Source organism: Cetorhinus maximus, chromosome 28 (assembly GCF_964194155.1).
Source record: "Cetorhinus maximus chromosome 28, sCetMax3.hap1.1, whole genome shotgun sequence".
In the NCBI taxonomy this organism is placed as follows: Eukaryota; Metazoa; Chordata; class Chondrichthyes; order Lamniformes; family Cetorhinidae; genus Cetorhinus; species Cetorhinus maximus.
Window position 1 is genome coordinate 14,100,400 of NC_135906.1, and position 23,747 is coordinate 14,124,146.

General features: G+C 46.6%; 1 protein-coding gene across 1 annotated transcript in view; it reads right to left on the minus strand.

Annotated features, from left to right (window-relative positions):
• Window positions 1-22,623, minus strand: part of LOC144668994 (adhesion G protein-coupled receptor E3-like) — a 49,070-nt gene extending 26,447 nt beyond the window's left edge. Inside the window, exons 1-5 of the mRNA XM_078531534.1 lie at window positions 22,487-22,623; window positions 12,515-12,607; window positions 11,208-11,363; window positions 10,127-10,210; window positions 7,691-7,843 (exon numbers count right to left, since the gene is read on the minus strand). Of these exons, the coding sequence (XP_078387660.1) occupies window positions 7,691-7,843; window positions 10,127-10,210; window positions 11,208-11,363; window positions 12,515-12,607; window positions 22,487-22,520 (520 nt within the window). The 5' untranslated portion in view covers window positions 22,521-22,623. The remainder of the gene's footprint in view (window positions 1-7,690; window positions 7,844-10,126; window positions 10,211-11,207; window positions 11,364-12,514; window positions 12,608-22,486) is intronic.
• Between the last annotated feature and the right edge of the window lie 1,124 nt (window positions 22,624-23,747).

The window sequence follows — 23,747 nt, forward strand, 5'->3', positions numbered from 1 at the left end:
TCACTTAAAATCATTGCTGTTTGCGGGAGCTTCCTGTGTGAAAATTGGCTCATGTATTTACTACACTTCAATAATACTTCACTGGCTGCAAAGCATTTTGGGTCGTCGATCTTGATGAAGTAAGTACAGCAGATCTTTGACTCCATACAAATAAGATGAGTACAACTAGCATACACCAATTGGACCAAATGGCCCGAATCTGCACTGTAACTTCAGCTTAAAGACCAATGGGGCTGCTGTTTATTCTCATGGGGTTTTCTTCTTTAAATTAGCAGCAATTTTATGAAGTGCAGCACCAATAGTATCATGAGCAACACCGACATCTACTCTGTCCTTTAAAAGTTAACCATCCTCCACAAAAAGATTCCTATAACCCTGCTGAAGTGTGATTTAATCATTCTGTTCCAAGTCTAGAATACACCTCAATGGATCAAGGTCCTAAGCCATTAAGACTAGATGGATTGATCAGCAAGAGGCAATTATTTAGGAATAAAGGAACAGAGTAGACCACATTCAGCCCCTCAAGGATGTTCTGCCATGCAATTAGATCATGGCTGATCCGTAACTAACTCCAATGACTCACCTTGATTACATAATCCTTTAGTACTCTTCCCTAACAACAATCTATCAATCTCACTTTGGAAATGTCTAACTGATCCTCAGCTACAACAGTTTTTTTAAGAGAGACAGTTCCAGATTTCCACTACATCTTGTATGAAGAAGTGCCTCCTGACATTACCGCTGAACAGCCTTGCTCTATTTTGAGGTTGTTGTTCTGGAATTTTCTACTAGAACAATTAGTTTCTCTCTATCTACCCTTTCAAATCTTTTAATCATCTCAAAAATTTCGATTGGATCACCTTTGTACAAAAACCAGGAAGCCTGGCAGACATCGGGCGGAATCGTCCTAGATTTGACTAAGTGCGGTAGCGGGCAGGTTTTCACGCCATATCATCCCAAACCCATCACATTATTTATGCACTCCAAGGAAACATGCCGGTTCCATAGCGAGCAGGCTCTCATTCATCCACGCGCCACCACCTCGCTGCTTCATCACCATATTTAAAGTCCAGCCGCGTGCACACAACACAGTGCTTCCAGGCCACAACTGCTGCAAAGAAGACATGGCCCTGAAAGGCAAAAGGACTGCAGCCCCCCAATTCAGTAACTCGTCACTAGAATGCCTTTTGGATATCGTGGAGGCCTGCCAGGATGTCCTCTCCCCTTGCTCTGGCTGCAGGATGGGCAGCAACCTCACCATTCCAGCTCGAGAGGTGGTGGCAGCGGTGGTCAGAGCTAATGCCTTCAAATGAGGACAGCCACCCAGTGCCACGAGAGGATGAATGATCTCCTCCGTTCTGCCAGGGTAACTCGCTCTTCTCATCACTCTCAACTCACACACTCACAAACCCAGCACACATCCACAGGGATCTCACTCACTGCCAGCTCATAGACATCACCAGTCACTCTCTCACACACCTTTATGATCCTCATTCCATCCATGGGACCACTCACCACCCACACATGCCAGGCATATTTATCATTTGGACTAGCAGGCGTCCTGCTTACACTTTCTCCATCTCTTATCATGCAGGACAAACTGGCACACAACAACAGAGAGAGGTTGCAGACTGGTGAAGGAATGCCTGAAATCAAGGTCCTCACCTACCTTGCAAACAGAGCCATCCAGCTGGCTGGCAACGATTTAGACCAGTCCTGTGCTGACAGTGAGGTCAGCGGTGCTCTACCAAGTGAGGGCCCAGCAATGCAACATCCATCAATTAACCATGCTGTGAGTGATGTGTCCTCTTTCACAGGCCACTGCCATGCACTAATTATCTCTCTTGCTTCTGCAGACACATCTGGAAAACAGCCAATGGAGTCCATAACCCAGGGCCTCCAATCAAACCCCAAAGAAACCTCTGAAGAGGAATTTAAAGGCACCCTCCTTGAAGTCCCGTCACTGCGCTCACCCACACCCTCCACCACCGCAGAGACACACACCTCGGTGGGACCTAGCTTTAGAATAGCCTCGGGATCACAATCTGGTGAGCACATTGCACTGCCTGATCCAAAGCAGGTGGCAGCAGGGACCTCCCTGGTGTCTGGCACTCGGAGAACTGCTGGAGGCCAGAAATTTGCTGAGTCTGAGTCAGATGACGAGCCTCTGGACTCAGTCATGTCACAGTTGCTGGAGCTGCAAAGGCAAGCTCGGGAACATCAGGAAGGGATGCCCGCTGCACTCCTCAGATTGCAAGGCACAATGGAGGAGTCCGCCTTCAGACTGAGGTGATAGCGCTGGCATGCCAACGCACCGAGGTCAACACTGGTAGGATGGCAGCTGCCATGAAGACCTTGGTCAAGGACTTTGCTCCTGCATTGCTGCGCGGAGTCAACTCTATCGCTGGAGCCATAGTTGGCCTCCAACAGTGTGTATGCAAGAGGGGTACCAGGCAGCTCAATCTCACTTCAGCTACCCCTTCTCCTCAAGGAGTCAGCCTGAGGGCCTTGGGCACCCAAAGGGAGGAGGATCAGCAGGTGCACACTCCGGCACCATCCACCCAGGTGACTCCGAGAATGTTCGGGCAATCCGAATCCCCTCTTCCTGTGACCTCAGCAGCTCCAGTTCCACAGGCCAAGGAAGGTGGCGGTGCCACACAGCAGGACCCAGAAAGCTGGCCAGGGCCCTCCAAGTCTCTGCCCTCCACAGGACACCTGCCAAGGTCATCACAGACAGGGCGTATCAGTCAGCAGGCTGCCTCCACCTCCACTGTGGATGTCTGGAGACGTTGCAGCAAGGTTAGGAAAGTTAAGGAGAATTAGTTGCACAGCCTGGGCACAGGTGTTAATCACTTGTACATAATGTTCATTATTGTCAATAAACTCCCAAGAATGTCTCCCTGTCTATGGCTCCTTGTTCTGATGAGTAGTGTTCTTGTCACTCAGATGTGAAACCTTTCTGCCCAAGATAAAGTCAGGTGTCTCAGTCCATGGCCTCTTCTCTATGCTCTGAGCAGCCTTTGGAAAAAAGTGATGGTCCGGCCTCATACTCCCTGGAAACATTACAGATTCCTGCACCCCAACGGTGATTGTCGTTGCTGCCAGAATGTAGTGGGCAGGCGCCTAGAGTTCTCTCATTCTCTCTGTGGGCTCTCAGCATCTTTAAGGTGGGGCTGGCCCCCATCTCTTCAGCATCTGTGACTACTGATGCTCTGCTCCTGAAGGGCTCAGGTGCTGAAGGCGGACAAAGGATCAGATGCTTCTAAAGTTTCATGGCTGCTTCTCTAAGATATGACCCTGATCACAGAGCGCAAGCGAGCTGCCCTTGGCCAGACAGGAGTCAGACATTCTCAGAAGCTGTGTGCAGATCTATGGAGTGTCCTCACTGCATGTCGTCATCATCCTCCTGCAATCGAGCGACTATTAGGGCCTTCACTGCATCTCCATGACAGGAGCATTCTCACAGAGGGTATGTGCACTGCCATAAGCCAGACTGGAGTCAAATATTCACAGATGCAATGTGAGGATCTATGGGGTCACCTCACTGCATTTCGTCATCATCCTCCAAAAATTTAGCAGCTATGAGGGCCTCCCGAGCGCACCTCCCTCGTCTAGCCAGTAGAAGGGCCTCATCCCCATCATTGTCGCCTTCACGGCCTCCTCATCCTCATGCTTGTCGGCGTCCTCCTCATTGGAGGAGACCACCAGCTTCTCCATTTCCTCCTCAGCCTGCTCGTCTTCCCATTGCAGCGCCAGGTTGTAAAGGACACAGCAGAAGACAATGATGCGTGACATCCTCTGCGGACTGTATTGCAGGGCTCCACCAGACCAGTCCAGGCACTATAACATAATCTTCAGCATCCCAATGGTCTGCTCCACCAAGTTGTGAGCTGCAGCATGAGCCTCATAATACTGTTGCTCTGCTGCAGTATGAGGTTGTCATACAGGTGTCATCAGCCACGGCCTCTGCCAGTAGCCTTTGTCCCCGAGGAGCCATCCCTGCAGCTTCTGTAGACCCTGGAAGGCTTCAGGGATCTGTGACTGACTGAGGATGTAGGAGTCACGGACACTCCCTGGAATCCGTGCGCACACCTGCAGGATGCATTTCTGGTTGTCACACACCCGCTGCACATTCAGCGAATGGAATCCCTTGCGGTTAATGTAGTTTACTGTGTGTTGCGACGGAGATCTGAGCACCACATGAGTGCAGTCGATCACACCCTGAGCCTGTGGGAAACCCGAGATCTGGGTGAATCCAATTGCTCTTGCAATCTGGCTGTCCTGGTCCCGGGCGAAATGCACAAAGTTGTGTGCCCTCGCAAAGATGGCATCCATGACCTCATGGATGTATTTGTGGCTGGAGGCTTGTGCGATCCCACAGAGGTCACCTGTGGAGTACTGAAAGGAGCCATTGGTGTAGAAATTGAGCATTGTGGTCACTTTCACAGCCACTGGCAGTGGATGCCCTCCATGTTCCTGTGGCGTCAAATCCTGGCAGATGCAACTGACTAGTTCCCTAGACATGCGCAGTCTTTGGCGATACTGGTTCTCGGTCATCTGCAGGAATGACAGGAGGTGTCTATAGACCCTGGGTGTCGCTAGGCGCTGACCAGCGACGGCTTGCTGTGGCTCTTCAGCAACGTGTGCGGGAGCCCCAGCTGCCCATTCTTCCTGAGGTTGCTGCTCCTGCCTCTGTGCAGCCAGGAGCCTCAATCGCGCTCTCCTCCATCGTCTTCGCTCTCTGTAGGCCATCAGGCATACAGCTATTTCACCAGACTCTATGATCCTAATATACTCCTCCTGCAGGATGAAAGAGAGAGATATGTGGTTAGCATGGGTGTATTAAGGACCTGTCCTGGTTAAGCGTGAAGGCCTCGTAATGCTTCCTGGGGAGTGCTGGCCATCACTTGGATGGCCAGAGATTAGTGCACTGCATGGCTGCCCGGAACCCCACCCACCTCCGCCCCACTCCACCCGACCGATTGGCGGCAGCTTTGCCCACTGGACTGCATGCTGTGCTCTCAGCTCAGGCACAGGCATTCTCCTAACCCATGCTGCAAGGTTGCACTGTTAGCTTGAACCATGGGGAAGACTGGTCCAAACCAGGGTGCTGACATTGCAAGGGGCTGTGAGCACCTCCAGCAGTGACTGCTCCATGGCCAGTTTAGCGAGGAGATTGTACAACATGTGCAGTCATCCAACTGTTCTGCAGTCTACTAAAATGCTTGTGACTTTGCAGTCTGTGCTGGGGGTGGGGGGAGGTGGGAAGGTGGTGGTGAAAAGCTTTGGAGCACTTGGTGGTGCTAAGTTGCCTCTGCATTGCTTCAGTGGGCAGATACGCTAGAAGCCCAACTCCAATCATATCCATGTGGCTGTGCCTGAACTGTCTGCAGAGGAATGGTCCCCTTATATAGGTTTCCTTAATATGTGGCCACTTCCCTCGCCCACCCTACCCTCCACCCTGAATGCTTGTGCGTTATATTCAAAGATAAGGCTGCCCTTGCCCCCTCCCCGACCGTCACAGGTCGCCTCAACGCCTGGGCTGCCCTTAGCCCCGACACCCCCTCCAACAAGTCGCTTCAACGCCTGGGCTGTCTTTAACTCCAACCTCCCCACGAGTCGTCTCAACGGCTGGGCTGTCTTTAACCCCAACGCCCCTCAAGCTTGAAGACCAAAAGACGACCCTGGCGAGAGCTGCACAACATTACTGTGTGCTCACCTCCAAGTTCCGCTCAAAGTGCAGGCCGCTAAGTGCAAGCCTTTTATGTGCTGTTGTGAAACACGACGGCGTACAATCCCATCAATGTGGATGGACAATCCAGTGACAGGGGGGTCAATTCCGGCAGACTGGCCTAATAATTATATGCTGATGTATTACAATGAGGTTCCCGGCGTCCAGTGACAGGAAACACAGCCCGCCATTGGCAGGATGAGCTGACAACTGCAAACTGGTTTCACGCTGTCGTGAAACCGGTTGCGCCATATTGTCCAGGCACAGAAAATTCCGCCCATCCTCATTTCAAAAGACTGATGATGACTATGGCAACAATGAAACTTATATTATCAAGGGAATACAAGCCTAGCCTATGTAACCTGCCCTCATAATTTAACACTTTTAACCCCAGTATCATTCTGGTGAATCTACACTGCATTGCCTCCAAGGCCAATACAACTTTCCTGAAGTGCAGTGCTCAGAACTGAATATAGTATTCCAGATGGGCTCTAACCAGAGAGCTCTGTGTTGTTGTAAAATAGCAGCTAGTGCTTTGTGTTCTAGCTCTCTTGAGATAAAGGCCAACGTTCCATTAAGCCTTTTTAATTACGTGGGTTTACATAACCCTCATAGCAATAGTCACATCTACGGACCTCTCTTTTGCCAGGCTAGCCATTTTCTAGCATTTTGCCTTGCAGTGAAGCTACTTTGACACAGGAACAGTGCAGATGTATTAATTACAAGGCTTTGCTTGCTTCAAATGTCAATTTGGCTTGGTTGGTAGTGCTCACACCTCAGATGCTGAAGTGTATGAATGAATATAGACACCCAGCAGCTCACAATAAATAAATCTATGAAAATATGGTATAGATAGATGGAGCCATAAAAAAGGCTTTTGGTTTTATAAATGGGTGCAGGAAGTATGATGAACTTGTATAAGGCACAGTTATTATACTGTGTATAATTTGGGAATCCCATTATATAGAAGACATTAGAGATATCAAGAAAGGGGTTTAAGGTTCACTAGGTGGATTCCTGGGATAAATGTTGTCTTATAAGGAAAGTTTGAGCAGGTTGGGCCTATACTCACTGGAGTTTAGAAGAATGGTGACCTTATTGAAACATATAAATTCTGAGGGGCCTGCTGAGAGGATGATTCCCCTCAAGGGGAAACCTAGAACTAGGGGATACAGTTTAAAAATAAGGGGTTTCCCATTTAAGACGAAAATGAAGAGAATTTTTTTTTTTTCAAAGGGTCATTATTCTCTGGAATTCTCATCCAGAGAGAGCAGTGGAGACTGGGTCAAATATATTCAAGGTGGAGTTAGGCTGATTTTTGATTGACAAAGGAGTTAAGAGCTATGGGGGACAGGCAGGAAAGCAAAGTTAAGAACACGATCAGATCAGCCATGATCTTACTGAATGGCAGAGCAGGCTTGATGGGTCAAATGGCCTACACCTGCTCCTGTTTCTTACGATCTTATGTCACTGGTTTCCATAGCCATTAAAACCTGTTCTTTTTATTTAAAGCAGGTCTTCTTGGTAAATTGTCCATGGAGGACCTAACAGGTTGTTATTGAGATTACAGCGGCCTCCACAGGACATAAACATAGGAAATAGGAGCAGAAGTAGGTCATATGGCCCATCAAGTCTGTTCCGCCATTTAATAAGATCTTGGTTGAACTTCTACGTCTTTTCCATTTTCCCCGGCTATCCCTGTATTCCCTGATTCTCTTCTTCTCCAAGTCTCAATCGCTCTCAGTCTTCAATAAATTCATCGACCAGGCACCACAGGCCTCTGAGGTTGAGAATTCCAAAGATTCACTTAGAGTGAAGAAATTTCTCCTCATCTCAGTCCTAAATGGCCAATCCTTATCCTGAGACTGTGAGGCAATGTGCTCTATCACAAAACATTTTTGCCAATTTTTATTTTCTGCAGTAGCCTAGAGAAATATAATGCATAAATGTTCTACTTACCACTGCACCTTTGTGAAAATGCACTCTCCCGTGATTTACGTGGTCCATACACATGCCCACAACTACAATACCGATAACTAGGTACAATGAAGCATCTCATATTTACAGTACACCAATTAATCTGAATGTCTTCTTGGGAGCCACAAGCCCAGTCTGAAACAAAGAGAACCAGAGTTACAAAGAGTCTTTTCATTTTTTAGTGAATTGAAGTGCACAGTGATTATTTTAGCCTGGGTGTTAAAGAGTGTGGCTGATAATCATGAATTTGTATTGATCCCAATTGATAAACCTTCCACAAAGCGATTATGGTAACTCAAATAACCAACCACACGAATGCCAAGTCAATCAGAGCAGGTGAGAGACTGGGTAATCTGTGACGAGTAGCTCACCTCCTGACTTCACAAAGCCTCTCCACTGCTTATAAAGCAGAAGTGGGAGGCACCAATTCATCACTTTTGCCATCCTTTTCTTTGATATTGTTCTCACAATGCTTACTGAGCTTTGTTACTCTCAGCAACAATAGGAAGGAGTTCAAGGCCTTAAGAGAGTGTGCAGAGGAGATTTAATAGAAAGGCCACGGATGAGGGAATTCGGTTGCATGGTGAGATTCGAGAAATTGGGCTTATTCTCCATAGAGCAAAGAAGGTTAAGGGGAGATTTAATTAGAGGTGTTCAAAATAATGAAGGGTAAAATGATTAAAAACTTTTTCCACTACCAGAAAGACCAGAATTCAGATAATGCTGATTTAAGGTATTGGGCAAAAGAGCCAAAGATGAGATGGAGATTTTTTTTTATGCATTGAGTTGAAATAATCTGCAACAGTGACATGATGGTTATATTACAGCATTAGTAATCCAGAGGCCCAGACTAACAATTTAGGGGCCTGAGCTCAAATCCCACCAATGGAGCTGCAGAATATAATTTACATAAATCTGGAATTCAAAAAACTTTCTCGGTGAGGGTGATAATGACATGACTGTATTGTTGCAAAGTCCTTTAGGGAAAGAAACCTAGAGTGGCCTGCATGACGCCAAAACTGACAAAAGACGGCAGGGATTCAAGAAGGCAGCTCATCACTACCTTCCCAAGGAAAACTAGGGGAGGGCAATAAATGCTGGCCTAGCCGGCAATGCCCACATCCTGTGAATTAATAAAAACAAGTGTGAACTTTTGTACCAAAGTTAATTTTGCCATCTTTTAATAGGGGTGGAAATCCAGTGAACACATTTGTTTAAATTATTCTTTCACAGGATATGGGCATCGTTGGCTAGGCCAACATTTATTGCCCATTCCTAATGGACCTGGAGAGGGTGATGGTGAGCCCTGAACCACTGCAGTACATGTGCTGTAGGGACACCCAAGGTGCAGTTAAGAAGGGACACTCAGTATCAAGCAACAGTGAAGGATTGGCAATATAGTTCCAAGTCTGGATGGTGTGTGACTTGGAAGAGAACCTCTAGGTGGTGGCATTCCCGCGCATCTGCTGCCCTTGTCCTTCTAGGTGGTAGAGGTCGTGTGTTTGGAAGGTGCTGTTGAAGGAGCCTTGGTGAGTTGCTGCAGTGCATCTTGTAGATGGTACACACTGCTGTCACTGTGCATCGAGGGATTGAACGTTTAAGGTGGTGGATGGGGTGCCTATGAAGTGGGCTGTTAACATAATGCAGCAGTAGAGTAGACAACTCTGGCTGGACATATTCATGGAGGTCTTATTATGCATCTATGTACAACCACCATCTGCAAATTCCCCTCCAAGCCACAGGCCATCCGGACTTGGAGCTATAATATTGGAACTCCATTCCAAACAGCATTGTGGGTGTTCCTACACCAAATGGCCTGTTCAAGAAGGCAGCTCACCATCACTTTCTTAAGGTCTATTAGGAATGGGTAACTAATGCTGGCCTAGCCAATGACACCCACATCCTATGAAAGAATAAAAAAAAGGTGTTCAAAGGATTTGCACCCTTATTAAAAGATGGTAGAATGAACTTTGGTACAAAAGTTCACACTTGTTTTTATTAATTCATGGGATGTGGATGTCGCTGGCAAGGCCAGCATTTATTGCCCATCCCTAATTTCCATTGAGAAGCTGGTGGTGAGCTGCGTTCTTGAATCCCTGCAGTCTTCTGACATTTTTGGCTTCACACAGGCCACTCTAGGTTTCTTTCCCTCAAGGACATCAGTGAACCAGATGGGTTTTTACAACAAAACAGTTGCGTTCCCCCTTACTGAGACTAGTTTTTTTTAATTCCAGATTTATCTAATTGAAATTCCGCAGTTCCATTGGTGGGATTTAAACTCATGCTCCTATTCATTAGTCCAGGCCTCTGAATTAATAATCCAGTAGCATAGCCACCATGTCACTGTACACCCACATCCAGAATCAACCATTTTAAGAGGGCAGAAAGACAGAGGGCACGCCAATGGTGATTACTCACCAAAACAGAAGCTTCTTCCATCAATGTATCCAGGTGGACACAGTCCACTGTTCAAAGTGTCGTTGATATAACATTGGTTCACATCTGCAAAAAAAGAATCAAATATCTGAAAATAGTTCTTCGATACAAATGATTTGTTGAAAAGAAGTTTGTGTGGAGTGATGCACATCTGGCTGCAGGTAAGTTCTGGTGAATTGAGAGCTCAAAAGAAAGGGATGTGAAATGGGTTCAGTGGGTGTAACATTCGTCCCTATAGGCCTCTGTTTGCGCTCAATACTGGGGCAGTGGTGGACAGGGGAGAACAAATGCCCATTTGCTGTTCCTAAGTGCCACTGCTTTTACAGCCGCTTATATTTTTCTGGCCAACTCAACCAGAACTTGCACTAAAACTAAGCAGGAGCCTCGTGAATAAACGCAAACCAAGTTCATGTAATGCCACTTTGACCTCCCCATCCCATTTTCACTCTCACCGTTTCACCAACACCACATCGCTTCCAATAAACTGACTGCAGCAGATGCAAATTCGGAGATTTGAAACACACTCAGCAGAATCTCAGCTGCGCCCAGTTAACTCTCCATGGAGCTTTTCGTGGAAATGCTTTTTTTTTTGCTTCTAAAACTGGATTGACTCAGGGGATTTAAAAGCCCATTGGGAGGGCCTTCGTGAACTGGTGGCATAACCCGATTTCCTACCCCATCATGTACAAATGGCCTAATACAAACATAAGAATTAGGAGCTGGAGTAGACCATTCGAGCCTGTTCCGCTATTTGATTAAGATCGTGGCGGATCTGATTGTGGCCTCAGCTCTAATTTCCTGTCTGTCCCCTATAACATTTGACTTCCTAGCCAATCAAGAATCCATCTAACTCAGCCTTAAAAATATTCAATGACCCTGCCTATGAAGGGAGCTGAGTTGAAGTGAGACCTTAAATATGCTAGAAACTCCTTTAGCCACTCTACCCAATCCCCACTCATTCTCCATTCACCCCACAATACTCAAGAAAGATCACAAACAGAAACAACAGCTGAACACTACATTACCTAATACAGAGGTATAATTTATGACTCCTTATTATTACCTCTGCACCGTTTTGACAAATCAGAATATTCTGGTACAATGGCACTGTTTCTTCTAATACATCCACAGTGCAAATTCGCAGGTGCAAGTTTGCAGTTTACAGACCCCGAACACTGTTTTATTCGAAGAACTTGATCCATGTCACAGTGGTCATAACCTGAAATGTAGGGAGCACATAAGATTCATTTTATATTTGATCAGTTAAGATGCACAACAAGAGCCAGTGAATATTTTTCTCTTGAGGGTTTGCAGATGGTTGTGGGGAGACATGGTGAGATGTTATGTTAAACTGGTATCAGTGGCAATGGGTAAATGTTTCGCAATTCCTGGACGTTCCATGCAGGATGTTATTGAAGGGTTGGCGACCACATTGGGTAAAGGTGATTGGGTTATTGCCACATAATTAACTTAAATCCATGGCCCCGAGTTTAATGGGGGAGCGGTACAGGGGGGAAATGTTGCAAGCTGGTCATCTCTCTGAATTTCCTGCCCATTTTCACAGCCTCTTCTTCTCTGTGCAGCAATTATTGATTGAAATTTGACACCTCATAAAAGAAAATTGTTTTTGATGTCTGTGCACTGCAGGAAGACCCATCCCCATGACTAAGAGCTACTGAGAAATATGCGTTTTCCCTATACTCTCACAACATGCTCCAGTTACACGAGTTCAGAGAGTTTCAGTGCAAAGTGACGGCCAAGGTTTTGACACCATCAGGGCTTTTCAGGGATATGTCTAGAGTTTAAAACAGCCATGTTCTAGTTAAGTAATTCTAGAATCTTGTGAAAAGGCTAGAAATGTTAGAGACTGTATGTGATGCCAATCCACAAGAGCAGCCGGAGCCTGGTTTTGACTCGCCTTCAAGTTAGAAACTCATGGGTTCATCTTTGACTCCAGAAGCTTGAACACACAATCCGGGCTGACACTCCAGCACATTGCTGAGAGAGTGCTGCACTGCTGGAGGTGCCGTCTTTCGGATGAGACGTAATTAAATCGTGGCCCATTCTGCACTCTCAGGTGGGCTTAAAAGATCCCGAGACACTATTTAGAAGAAGAGCAAGTGAGATCTCCCTGGGGATTCTGGGTGATATTTATCCCTCAACCAACATCACTAAACAGGTTAGTTGATCTTTACTTCGTTGCTATTAGTGGGAGCTTGCTGTGCATAATTTGGCTATGACATTTCCTACATTACAAATGATCACACTTGAAAAAGTACTCTGTTGGCCATAAAGTACTTTGGGACATCTTGAGGTGTGAAGGGCAATACATAAATACAATTTTTTCTTTTGTAACTAATAACTACTCACCGATGCAGAACCCATTGTTTTGCAAGTAGAAAAAAGGTTTGCAGTTATCACTCGTGATTATAAATTGATTCATTAACTTCCCAAAATAGCTCACTGTAAGAAAAAGAAACATTTGATTACTCAGAAATATCCCTTCAGGTCCTTTTTCGAGCAATTGTTGATCAGTCTGTTGCCTGAAGCAGAATATCTTTTTGTTAACAAGGACATTTTAATCTTCCAGCACCATCAGCCGATTTAACCTGGCACTGCTCACTGAGAGGGGCATGAACATACCTAGGGGCACAGTGGATGGGATAAGACCAGCTGGTCCTCCGGGCTTGCCATCTATCGTCAAAGTGCAACTGAGCACCTTGAGAATCCCCTCAACACCACCCACACATTTCTCTTTACTCTCTATATCATGTAGAGCCTTCAATTATAAATGCTGAATAAATGAATAAGGTGTGTGGGACATTCAGTTTTGTCCTGTCATGGGGAGAAATCACAGGTACATGACTAATGCAACTGGTCCTGTCAAGCTCAGTCCATCTGCACATCATCTACCCCATGCATTTAATATCACCCTGACAAAATTCTGCATAAATATACCTTCATTCATATGATGCTTACAATACAGAAGGAGGCCATTTGGCCCATCGATCCATGCTGGTTCTGTGTAAGAACCACTCACCAAGTCCCACTCCTCCCCATAGCCTTCAGATAATTGTCCAATTCTCTTTTGAACACCTTGATTGAATTTGTCACCACTTCACTCTCTGGTAGTGTATTCCAGATCCTAACATTTGCTGAGTAAAAAAGGTTTTTCCTCATGTCGCGTTTGCTTCTTTTGCCTATCACCTTAAATCTGTGCCTCTGGTTTTCTGGTTCCGCCAACAGGAACAGATTTTCCCTATCTACTCTGCCAGGCTTCTGAGTGACAAGATTGTGGATTCAAATCCCACCCCAGAGACTTGAGAACAGCATCTAGGTTGACACTCCCAATGCCGTACTGAGTTGGTGCTCCACTGGTAGAAGTGGTGTCTATTTAGTTGAGATGTTAAACGAAGGCCATGTCTGCCTTTTAAGATAACTGTAAAAAAAATTTCTCCAGTGTCATGGCTGACAATGTTAGAAATGCAGGTCCATTTAAGAGTAAACCAGGGCAAGCTTCAGAGTGAATCACGAGCAGGTGATGCTCACTGAAGCCTATACTTAAGAACTAGGTTTTTCCCCAGTAAGGGGGTTTTGCTTCTGGAGAGAGCAAGGATCCAGAAGGGAAGAGTGGAAACAGGTATTTGTACTGAACTATGGTTTAACAATAAAGCAGTTGTGACTCACAGAATGTTTTCGGTTTCCTGATTCAGTAAATAGATATCCACCTATTAAACAATATTAATCCCACCACCAGCATTGATTATCCGATTATTACCTCATTGCTGGTTGTGGGAGCTTGCTGTGTTCAAATTGGCTGCCATGTTTCCTACATTATAGCAGCAACTATCCTTCAACAGTACTATATTGGCTCTAAAGTGCTTTGCAACATCCTGAAGTTGTGAAAAGCACTATATAAATGCAAATCTTTCTTTTTTTATCCAAAGCCAGAGAGCTCAGATGCAGATTAGCTAGAGTCAGAAAATAAGGATCCCCAGTGTGTACCAATGTATGACTAGAATGCAACCAACTAAAGCCATGGAGCTTATCAACACATCTGCTTATCCAGCTAGGGTCTACCTACACATTTTTGTATTAATATGCATGGTTCCCTGATTTAAGAACCTCAGCCCTCCAGGCATCATTAATGAGCCAGGTTATTTGCTCAATCATCAAGACAGCCCAATTGTACTTTACCTGGCTGAGTATGCAATGTGGAAGTTGCTTTGGTTTCAATGTTTCATCAACAGGCGTGCTTCCCCCATCTCCAAATTGACTTTAATTACTGCCTCTCTATGTATAATCATTAATTATCATTAGACAACAGACAAAAACAGTTTGAGCCAAGGGTAATCACACAGTAAATACCAGAGCCTCCTCATGTATAACATAACCACCAACATATCTCACATGAAATACACAATTCCAAAACTATCATCTTCCTGGTCACAGTATATGGACTGTAGATCATATGTCACTGGGTACTGATTCCACCATTTTGGACTGAGGAACTCTAGCTTGTATTATGATCATGAAGGCACGAATTCCTAATCAGATGCATGATGGACATCAAGAACAAGTTACATTCATATAGAGCCATTTACATAGTAAAACATCTCAAGGCAATTCACAGGAGTGATTATCATGCAAAAATTTGACACCAAGCTTCATGAGGAGATTTTAGCACAGGTGACAAAACGTTCCTTGAAGGAGGAGAGGTATAGAGGGAATCCCAGAGCTAAGCAGCTGAAGGCTTGGCACCAATGGTGGAGCAATGAAAATTAGGGAAATACAAGAGCCTAGAATTGGAGGAGCGCAGAGATCTCCAAGGGCTACAGGGCTGGAGGAGGTTACAATGATACGGAGAGATTTGAAAAGAAAAATAAGACATTTTTAATCGAAACACTGCCAGGCTACGAGCCAGCAAGTGAAGTGGTAATGGGTGATTAGGACTTGCTGCAAGGCATTCCTTCAAATTGGTTAAAGACAAGCGCAGAACAATTAGGTGGCCGCCTTGATATTTTAGTCACCCAATTTTAATGCTGTGTACCAGGCTGCCCCATAAACAACTGCTTAATTTAGGTCTTTATGTAATGGGCTTTAGTTAAAAAATGTGCCCAGCATGAGATTGACTCACATTCAGGACACACAATGATAAGACGTCATAGACCCTCCCTGCCGCTCATTCCCATTTTTTTTCCATAAACCTATCACAGTTCCTAAACTTTTCACTTGACTTGAATAGATATGGTGTGCTAGTTTGAACATTAACCTCTAGATCTACCAGGACCACATAAAGCACTATCAGGTTCTGCTCTCGCCTGCAAAAATTTTCAATATTCAGGATCATGGGCTTCTTTTCTCTATTCCAAACTGTCTTCTTAAACCCATTTCCCCCAGTCTCTTCCAGCCTCATCTACAAAAGTAAGCACATGGAGCTCATGGATTTCTTGTCGTTAAGATTGAGATCATCTGATCAGCTGCCTCTACCGCTTTCCTCCCTTCCTCTAGCCCACCAGGCCAAACTTCCTCTAAGACTCCCTCCTGTTCTAGCCCTGAATTTAAATGTTCTCTTATTTCCCCCTTTATTCCCTCTCAAAGCTCATCTTGTCCAGGAGACCCAATATTTCAATACTTCTGCTCTCTTGACCCTATTCCAACTGAACCACTGACCACCCAACTTCCCTTCCTGGTTCCCCTGTTAGCTGATATTGTTTACGATTCTTTCTCCCCAGCCCCTCTCCTTCAAATGTGCCATCATCACCTTTCTCCTCAAAAAAAACCTTAACCTCTTGCAAACGACCACTTCAACTCCAACTTTCTTCTCCAAAGTCCTTGAATGTATTGTCACCTCCCAAATTTGTGCCCATCTTTCCCAGAGCTCCATGTTTGAATCTCTCCAATCAATTTCTGCCCCTGCCACAGTACGAAAATGGCTCTTATCAAAGACACTAAATGGCATCCTATGTGATTGTGACAAAAAGATAAACTTTCCCTTCTCGCTCTCCTCCGCCTGTCTGCAACCTTTGATACATTTGGCCACATTGTCCTCCTCCAACACCTCTCCACCGTCATCCAGCTGTATGGGACTGCACTCACCTGGTTCCATTCTTATCTATTTAACCAGAGCCAGAGAATCATCTGCAATGGCTTATCTTTCCTTCTGCATAATTACCTCAAGAATCTATCCTTGGCCCCCTCCTACTTCTCATCTACATGCTGTCATCTGGCGATATCAGCTGAAAACATGTCATTTTCCACATACACACTGACAGCAACCCAGCACTATCTCACCACCACCTCCATTGTCCCTAAATTGTCATGAGCAGAAATTTCTTCCTATTAAATGTTGGGAAGACTGAAGCCATTGTTTTAGGGCCCAGGCAGCTGAAGGCACGGCAACCAATGGCGGAGAGATTAAAATTAGGGAAACACAAGATGCCAGAATTGGAGGAGTGCAGACATCTCAGGCGGTTGTAGGGGCTGCAGGAGTTTACAGAGATAGCGAGGGGGTGAGGCCATGGAAAGATTTGAAAGCAAGGGTGAGAATTTTAAAACTGAGGCGCTGCTAGATGTACAAGGAGAAGCTGTTAGGAGGTGGAAGTTGCCCAGGTAAGCAAAGTTTAAGATTTCTTAAAAGGTTCCATAGTGGGGCAGGAAGAGCGCTCTTCTGCAACCCAAAAGGAATCCTTGGGCCTTCCCTGTCCCGGGATCCTTTGTTCCTGACTCTATTCCCACCTCCTGACCTACCAATTGCCAGGGACAATTCCCACAAGTCCCCAGGTTACAGCCTCTTGCTGCTTTTGTCCAACTGCCACCTATCTGCCTGATATCATTGATTCTGGTTACAGGTGGGTGCCAGGCCTGATGTATTTAACTTAGGCCTCAGAGTTAAAATGGTCCTAGCCCTTCACATCAGCAAATCGAGATGAGCACCATTGCCTCACCAGCCCCATGCTTGCCACAAATTCAAATTCTGGCCAGGGTGTACCTTACAATCAACTAGGTCTGAATCAGTTTTGAGGACTGAGAATAACGTGGCCCCTTCACTCCATTTAAGCATAAGAAAGCACTGAATTTCTGTAGCCTTTCAGAACCTCAGCACACCAGAGTAGCCTCGGGATCACAATCTGGTGAGCACATCACACTTTCTGATCCACAGCAGACGGAGGCAGAGGCTTCCTAGGTGTCCAGCATTTGGAGGACTGTTGAAGGCCAGAAATTTGCTGAGTCCAAGTCAGATGACGAGCCTCTGCACTCGGTCATGTCTCAGTTGCTGAAGCTGCAAAGGAAAGTTCGGGAAAATCAGGAAAGGATGTCCATTGCACTCCTCAGATTGCAAGGCACAATGGAGGAGTCCATCCACCTTCAGGCTGATGTGATAGCACCAGCATGCCAATGCACTGAGGTCAACACTGGTAGGATGATGGCCACCATGGAAACCTTGGTCCAGGACGTCACTCCTGCACTGCTGCGCAGGCTGAACTCCATCGCTGACACCATAGTTGGCCTACAACAGTGTGCATGTGAGAGGGGTGCAGAGCAGCTCGATCTCACTCCCACTACCCTTTCTCCTCAAGGAGTCAGCCAGGGGCCCCTGGGCACCCATAAGGAAGATGATCAGCAGGTGGACACGCCGGGGCCATCCACCCAGGTGACTCCAAGAGTGTCCAGCCCATCTAAATCCCCTCTTCCTGTGAACCCAGTACTCCAGCTCCACAGGTTGAGGAGGGTGGCACTGCCACACAGCAGGACCCAGAAAGCAGGCTGGGGCCTTCCAGGTCTTGGCATGCCAAGGTCATCACAGCCAGACAGTAGCCTTCAATAGGCCTCCTCCACCTCCACTGTGGATGTCCAGGGAGCACCAAGACGTAGCAGCAGGGTTAAGAAGATGTAGTTGCACAGCCTGGGCATGGGTATTAATCACTTGTACACAATGTTTACTATTGTAAATAAACTCTCAAGAATGTCTCCCTGCCTATGGTTCCTTGTTCTGATGAGTAGTGATCTTGTCACTCAGATGTGAAACCTTTCTACGCAAGATAAAAGCTGTTGTCTCAGACCAGGGGCTCTTCTTTGTGTTTTGTGTAACCTTCAGGCCAAAGTGATGGGCCGGCTTCACATTCCCTGGGAACATTACTGATGCCTGCACCTCGATGGTGCTTGTCAGAATGTCGTGGGCAGGCATCACAGAATCCCTTCATTCTCTCTGTGTGCTCTCAGCACCTTTAAGTAGGGGCTGGCCCCCATCTTGTCAACATCTGTGACCAGTGATGCTGTGCTCCTGAAGGGGTCAGATGCTGAAGGTGGACAAAGGATCAGGTGCTTTTAAAGTTTCATGGCTGCATCTCCATGATATGACCCTGATCACAGAACACAAGCGAGCTGCCCTCGGCCAGACAGGAGTCAGACATTCTCAGAGGCTATGTGAAGATCTATGGATTGTCCTCACTGCGTGTCGTCATCCTCCTCCTCCTGCAATCGAGTGACTTGGAGGGCGTCCACTGCGTCCCCATGACAGGAACATTCTCACAGAGGTTATGAATGGAGCCATAAGCAAGGCTGGAGTCAAACGTTCACAGATGCAATGTGAGGATCGATGGGGCCTCCCCACTGCATGTCGTCGTCATCCTCCACAAATTTAGCAGTTATGGGAGCCTCCTGAGTGCGCCTGCCTCATCTGGCCAGTGCGAAGGGCTCATCCCCGTCATTGCCGCCTTCGAGGACCTCCTCACCCTCATTCCCGTTGGCGCCCTCCTCATCGGAGGATACCTCCAGCTCCTCCATCTCCACCTCAGCCAGCTCCTCTCCCCGTTACAGCGTCAGGTTGTAAAGGGTGCAGCAGGCAACGATAATGCGTGACACCCTCTGTGGACAATATTGTAGGGCTCCACCAGGCCAGTCCAGGCACCAGAACCTCATTTTCAGCATCCCAATGGTTTGCTCCACCAAGTTGCAAGTTGCAGCATGAACCTCGTTATTCCTTCGTTCTGTTCAGTCTGAGGCCACTGCACAGGTGTCATCAGCCATGTCCTCTGCACGTCCTTGCCCCAAGGAGCCATCACTGCAACACCTGTGGACCCTGAAGGATGTCAGGAATCTGTGACCGACTAAGAATGTAGGAGTTGTGGACACTCCCTGGAAACCGTGCAGGATGCATTTGAGGTGGACGCACACCAGCTGAACATTCAGCGAATGGAAGCCCTTGCAGTTGATATAGTTGACCGCTTGTTGCGATGGAGATCTGAGCACCACGCGTGTGCAGTCGATGGCACCCTGCACCTGTGGAAACCCGAGAGCTGGGTGAATCCAATCACTCTTGCATCCTGGCTTTCCTGATCCCAGGCAAAATATACAAAGTTGTGTGCCTTTGCAAAGGTGGCTTCCGTGACCTCGTGGATGCCTTTGTGGGTGGAGGTTTATGATATCCCACAGAGGTCGCCAGTGGAGCCTTGAAAGGAGCCACTGGTGTAAAAATTGAGCACCGCGGTCACTTTCACAGCCACTGGCAGTGGGTGCCCTCCATGTCCCCGTGGCACCAAATCTTGCAGCAGCTGGCAGATATGACAAACCAGTTCCCTAGACATGAGCAGTCTTCAGCAACTGGTTCTCGGTCATCTTCAGGAATGAAAGGCAGTGTCTATAGACCCTAGGTCTAGCTAGGCACCAACCAGCAATGGCTCGCTGTGGTTCTTCAGCAGCGTGTGCAGGAGTCCCAGCCTCCCCTTCTTCCTGAGGGTGCTGTTCCTCCCTCTGCGCAGCCAGGTGCCTTCGTCACTCTCTTCTCCATTGTCTTCACTCTCTGTACGCCACGAGGCATACAGCTAGTTCACCAGGCTCCAGGCTCCTGATGTACTCCTCCTGCAGGATGAAAGAGAAAGATGCGTGGGTTAGCTTAGGTGTTCTAATAACCTCTCTTGATTAAGCCTGAAGGCCCCTTATTGCATCCTGGAGAGTGCTGGCCACCACGATGCCCAGAGTTTAGTATGATGCATAGCTGCCCGAAACCCCACCCACCTCCGCTCCACTCCACCTGACTGATTGCTGGCAGCAGTGCCCACTGGACTGCCCACTCTCAGCACAGGCACAGGCATTCTCCTAACCCGCACTGCAAGGCTGTGCTGGTAGCTTGAACCAGGTAGGAGACTGGCCCAAACCAGGGTGATGACTTTGCAAGGGCTGTAAGCACCTCCACAGTGACTGTTCCATGGCCAGCTTTAGCAAGGAGATTGTACAACGTGCCTAGTCATCCAACTGTTCTGCAGTCCATTAAAACGCTCATTAGTTTGCAGTCTGTGCCCGAGGGGTGAGAAGCTCTGGAGCACTTGCTGGCACTTTCGTGCCTCTGTGTTGCTTGAGTGGGCAGATAAGCTAGAGGCCCGACTCCAAGCATAACTTCTGTTGAAGAGTCATACGGATTCGAAACGTTAACTGTATTCCTCTCCACAGATGCTGTCAGACCTGCTGAGTTTTTCCAGGTATTTTTATTTTTGTCCAAGCATAACAATGTGGCTGCGTCTGAACTGTCAGCTACTGAGGAATGGTTACTTTATACAAGGTTTCCCTAACGCCTGGCTGCTTCCCTCTATCCCTACCCTGCACGTGCTTGTGCACTACCTTCAACCGCAGGGCAGCTCTTTCCACCCCACCAAGTTGCCTCAACTGCAGGGCAGCACTTGCCCCCCCACCCCCACCCCCCCCCCCCCCGCCCCACCCACCCCCACAAGTTGCCTCAACCGCGGGGCAGCCCTTGACCTTCCACCTCAACATTGAAGTCCAACAGGCGGTCTTCACAAGTGCTGTGCAATGTTACTATGCACTCACCTCCGAGTTCCCCTCAAAGTGCAGCCCGCCAAGTGTACGCCTTATATATGCTGTTGTGAATCACATCGGCGTACAATCACGCTGATGTGGTCAGATGTTCCAGCGTGGGGGGGAACCATTCCGGCAGGCTGACCTTATAATGATTTGCTGATGTATTACAATGGGGTGCCTGACATCTGACGGTAGGTAACGCAGCCTGCCATCGACTGGCTGAGCGGAATTTCGCAAACTGGTTTCACGACATTATGAAATTGATTTCTGGCCTTCCCGCCATATTGTCTGCTCACGCCGCCGAGCACGGCCAACGCCAGCGGGCACGGAAAATTCTGCCCAATGTAGTACTTTTGAAGTGCAGTTACTTTTCTAATGTAGGAAATATGGCAGCCAATTTGCACACGGCAAGATCCCACCAACAGCAATGATAATGACAAAATCAGTTAATTTTAGTGATGTTGGTGGAGGTATAAATATTGTCCAGGACGTCAGGGAGAACTCCCCTGCTCCTCGTCAAATAGTGCCATGGGATCTTTTACACCCACCTGAAAGGGCAGACTTTGTATCAGTTTAATGCCTCATCAGAAAGAAACTCTGATAAGTCAGCATACTCTCTGCCCTGCTGTGTCAGCCTGCGTATGAGCTCAAGTGAGGATTTGAAAGAAGTACTCAAATTCATGACAGGTCCGAAACAGAGTAGATAGGGAGAAACTGTTTCCATTGGACAATGGATCGAGAACCAGAGGGCACCAATTTAAGGTGACTGACAAAAGAAGCACTGACATCATAAGGAAAAGCTTTTTTGTGCAATGGGTGTTTAGGTTCTGGAAAGTACTGCCTGAGAGTATGGTGGAGGCAGACTCCACTGTGGCTTTCAAAAGAGAATTGGATCATAATCTGAAAAGAAAAAATTTGCAGGGCTACGGGGAAAAGGCATTAGTGTCACTAGGTGAATTGTTCTTGCAGAGAGCCAGCACAGACATGGGCCGAATGGCCTCCTTCTATGTTGTAACTGTCAGGAGTGAGGCTTCAACTTTTCTAAAATGAGAATATTATCCACTGAGGAATGGCTGACACTTTGCTGTGTAGTCCCTAACCCTAATGACAGGCGCCTTGATGTCAAGGCAATTTGCTTGCGATGACTGGGTTGATGCAAAAAGAGCACTCACCTCCATCTTAAGCCTGTGCAAAGGTGTTGGGGGTGCGCTTCCCGAGTATCTGACGGTTGAGAGCCTGGAGTTAGCGGGCAACATTACACACAGAATGACAAGAGGTCGTCCATCACAACTCTCAATGCCACCCCCCCCAACCCGCCACAACCCCCAATACCCCCACCACAATGATATGGAGCTTAACAAGTTTGAGGAGTCTGAGAGGTCATGATGGGGGAAAGAGGTAGGAGAATGGGACTAACTGGGTAGCTCTTTCAAAGTGCTGGCACAGTCACAATAGACTGAAGGTCTTCTTTCTGTGCTGTATCATTCCATGCTGCTATGATTCTAATACTAACCACCAACGACTTACCCATGATCAGATATGTTGAGGATAGCGCTGCCATGATTTTCTAAGATGTGGTCTCGGCAGAAGTGATACTCCAGATAGCTTCTCTCACACACTGAGTAAACTTCAACACCTCTGGACAGCTGTATTATTCATAGGAACTGGAACCTCGTTGGTCGGATGCTGTGTTCTTATAGTCGCAGAACAGAAGTAGAGAAATTGAGCAATACTTTTAGGGAGTTCCCGTCTCAATTAGAAATGCTTAATCGTTGTGTTGGGTTTGTGCGTGCCAGAGTGAGTACGTGTTGAAACAATCAGACTTAAGTATCAGCTCAGCTGGAGGACGGATTCCAAAGGGAAGCTCTTTGCTGACTAGACCCAGATCACACCTGGCTAAGAGACAATATATTGGGACACATATATTGTTGCCTTATGTCAGTTTTCACGGATTAGGACAGGGGTCGGCAAACCATGGCTCTGGAGCTACATGCAACTTGTGAACATCTTAATTACGGCTCCCAATCTGGTTCAAGGAACAGGATTTTATAGTTGCTACCATTATTGCTTCTAATATAGCTGAGGTAATAATTTATTCTGAATGTGCCATTAGAAGCTTTTTTTGAATCATGAGAATCAATAGACAAAAAAAGGTCTTAATTCTACACATCCTCATTTAAAGTTTGTTTGAAGGGTGACTTTACTGACAAAATTATAGTTAAAGAAGTAATTCCATTTCTACCTCTCTTCAGCTCTGAAGAAAAGCCATACAGACTCAAAACGTTAACTCTGTTTCTCTCTCCACAGGTGCTGCCAGACCTGCTGAGTTTTCCCAGCATTTTCTGTTTTTATTCCAGATTTCCAGCATCTGCAGTATTTTGCTTTTAATTCTATTTATTACAAGATCTGTTATAAAAACACAAGGACAAAAATCATTCTTTCAGTTTTAGGTGTAAATTTCTTACTACTTTTCTATTCAATGTCAAACCAGCTGTTTTTCCATTAAACTGACATGGTTTACCATTTTTAAAAATTTTCTTTTTGAACATGCTTATACATAATTCATGCACATTGATGCTTGAAACCTAAATGTGCATATACTGGAGATATGTATATATAATAATTCCCTGAAAGTGGCGTCACAGGTAGACAAGGTTGTAAAGAAAGCTTTTGACATACTGGCCTTCATAAATCAAAGTATTGAGTATAGGAGTTGGGATGTTATGGTGAGGTTGTATAAGATTGGTGAGGCCAACTTTGGAGTATTGTGTGCAGTTCTGGTCGCCTA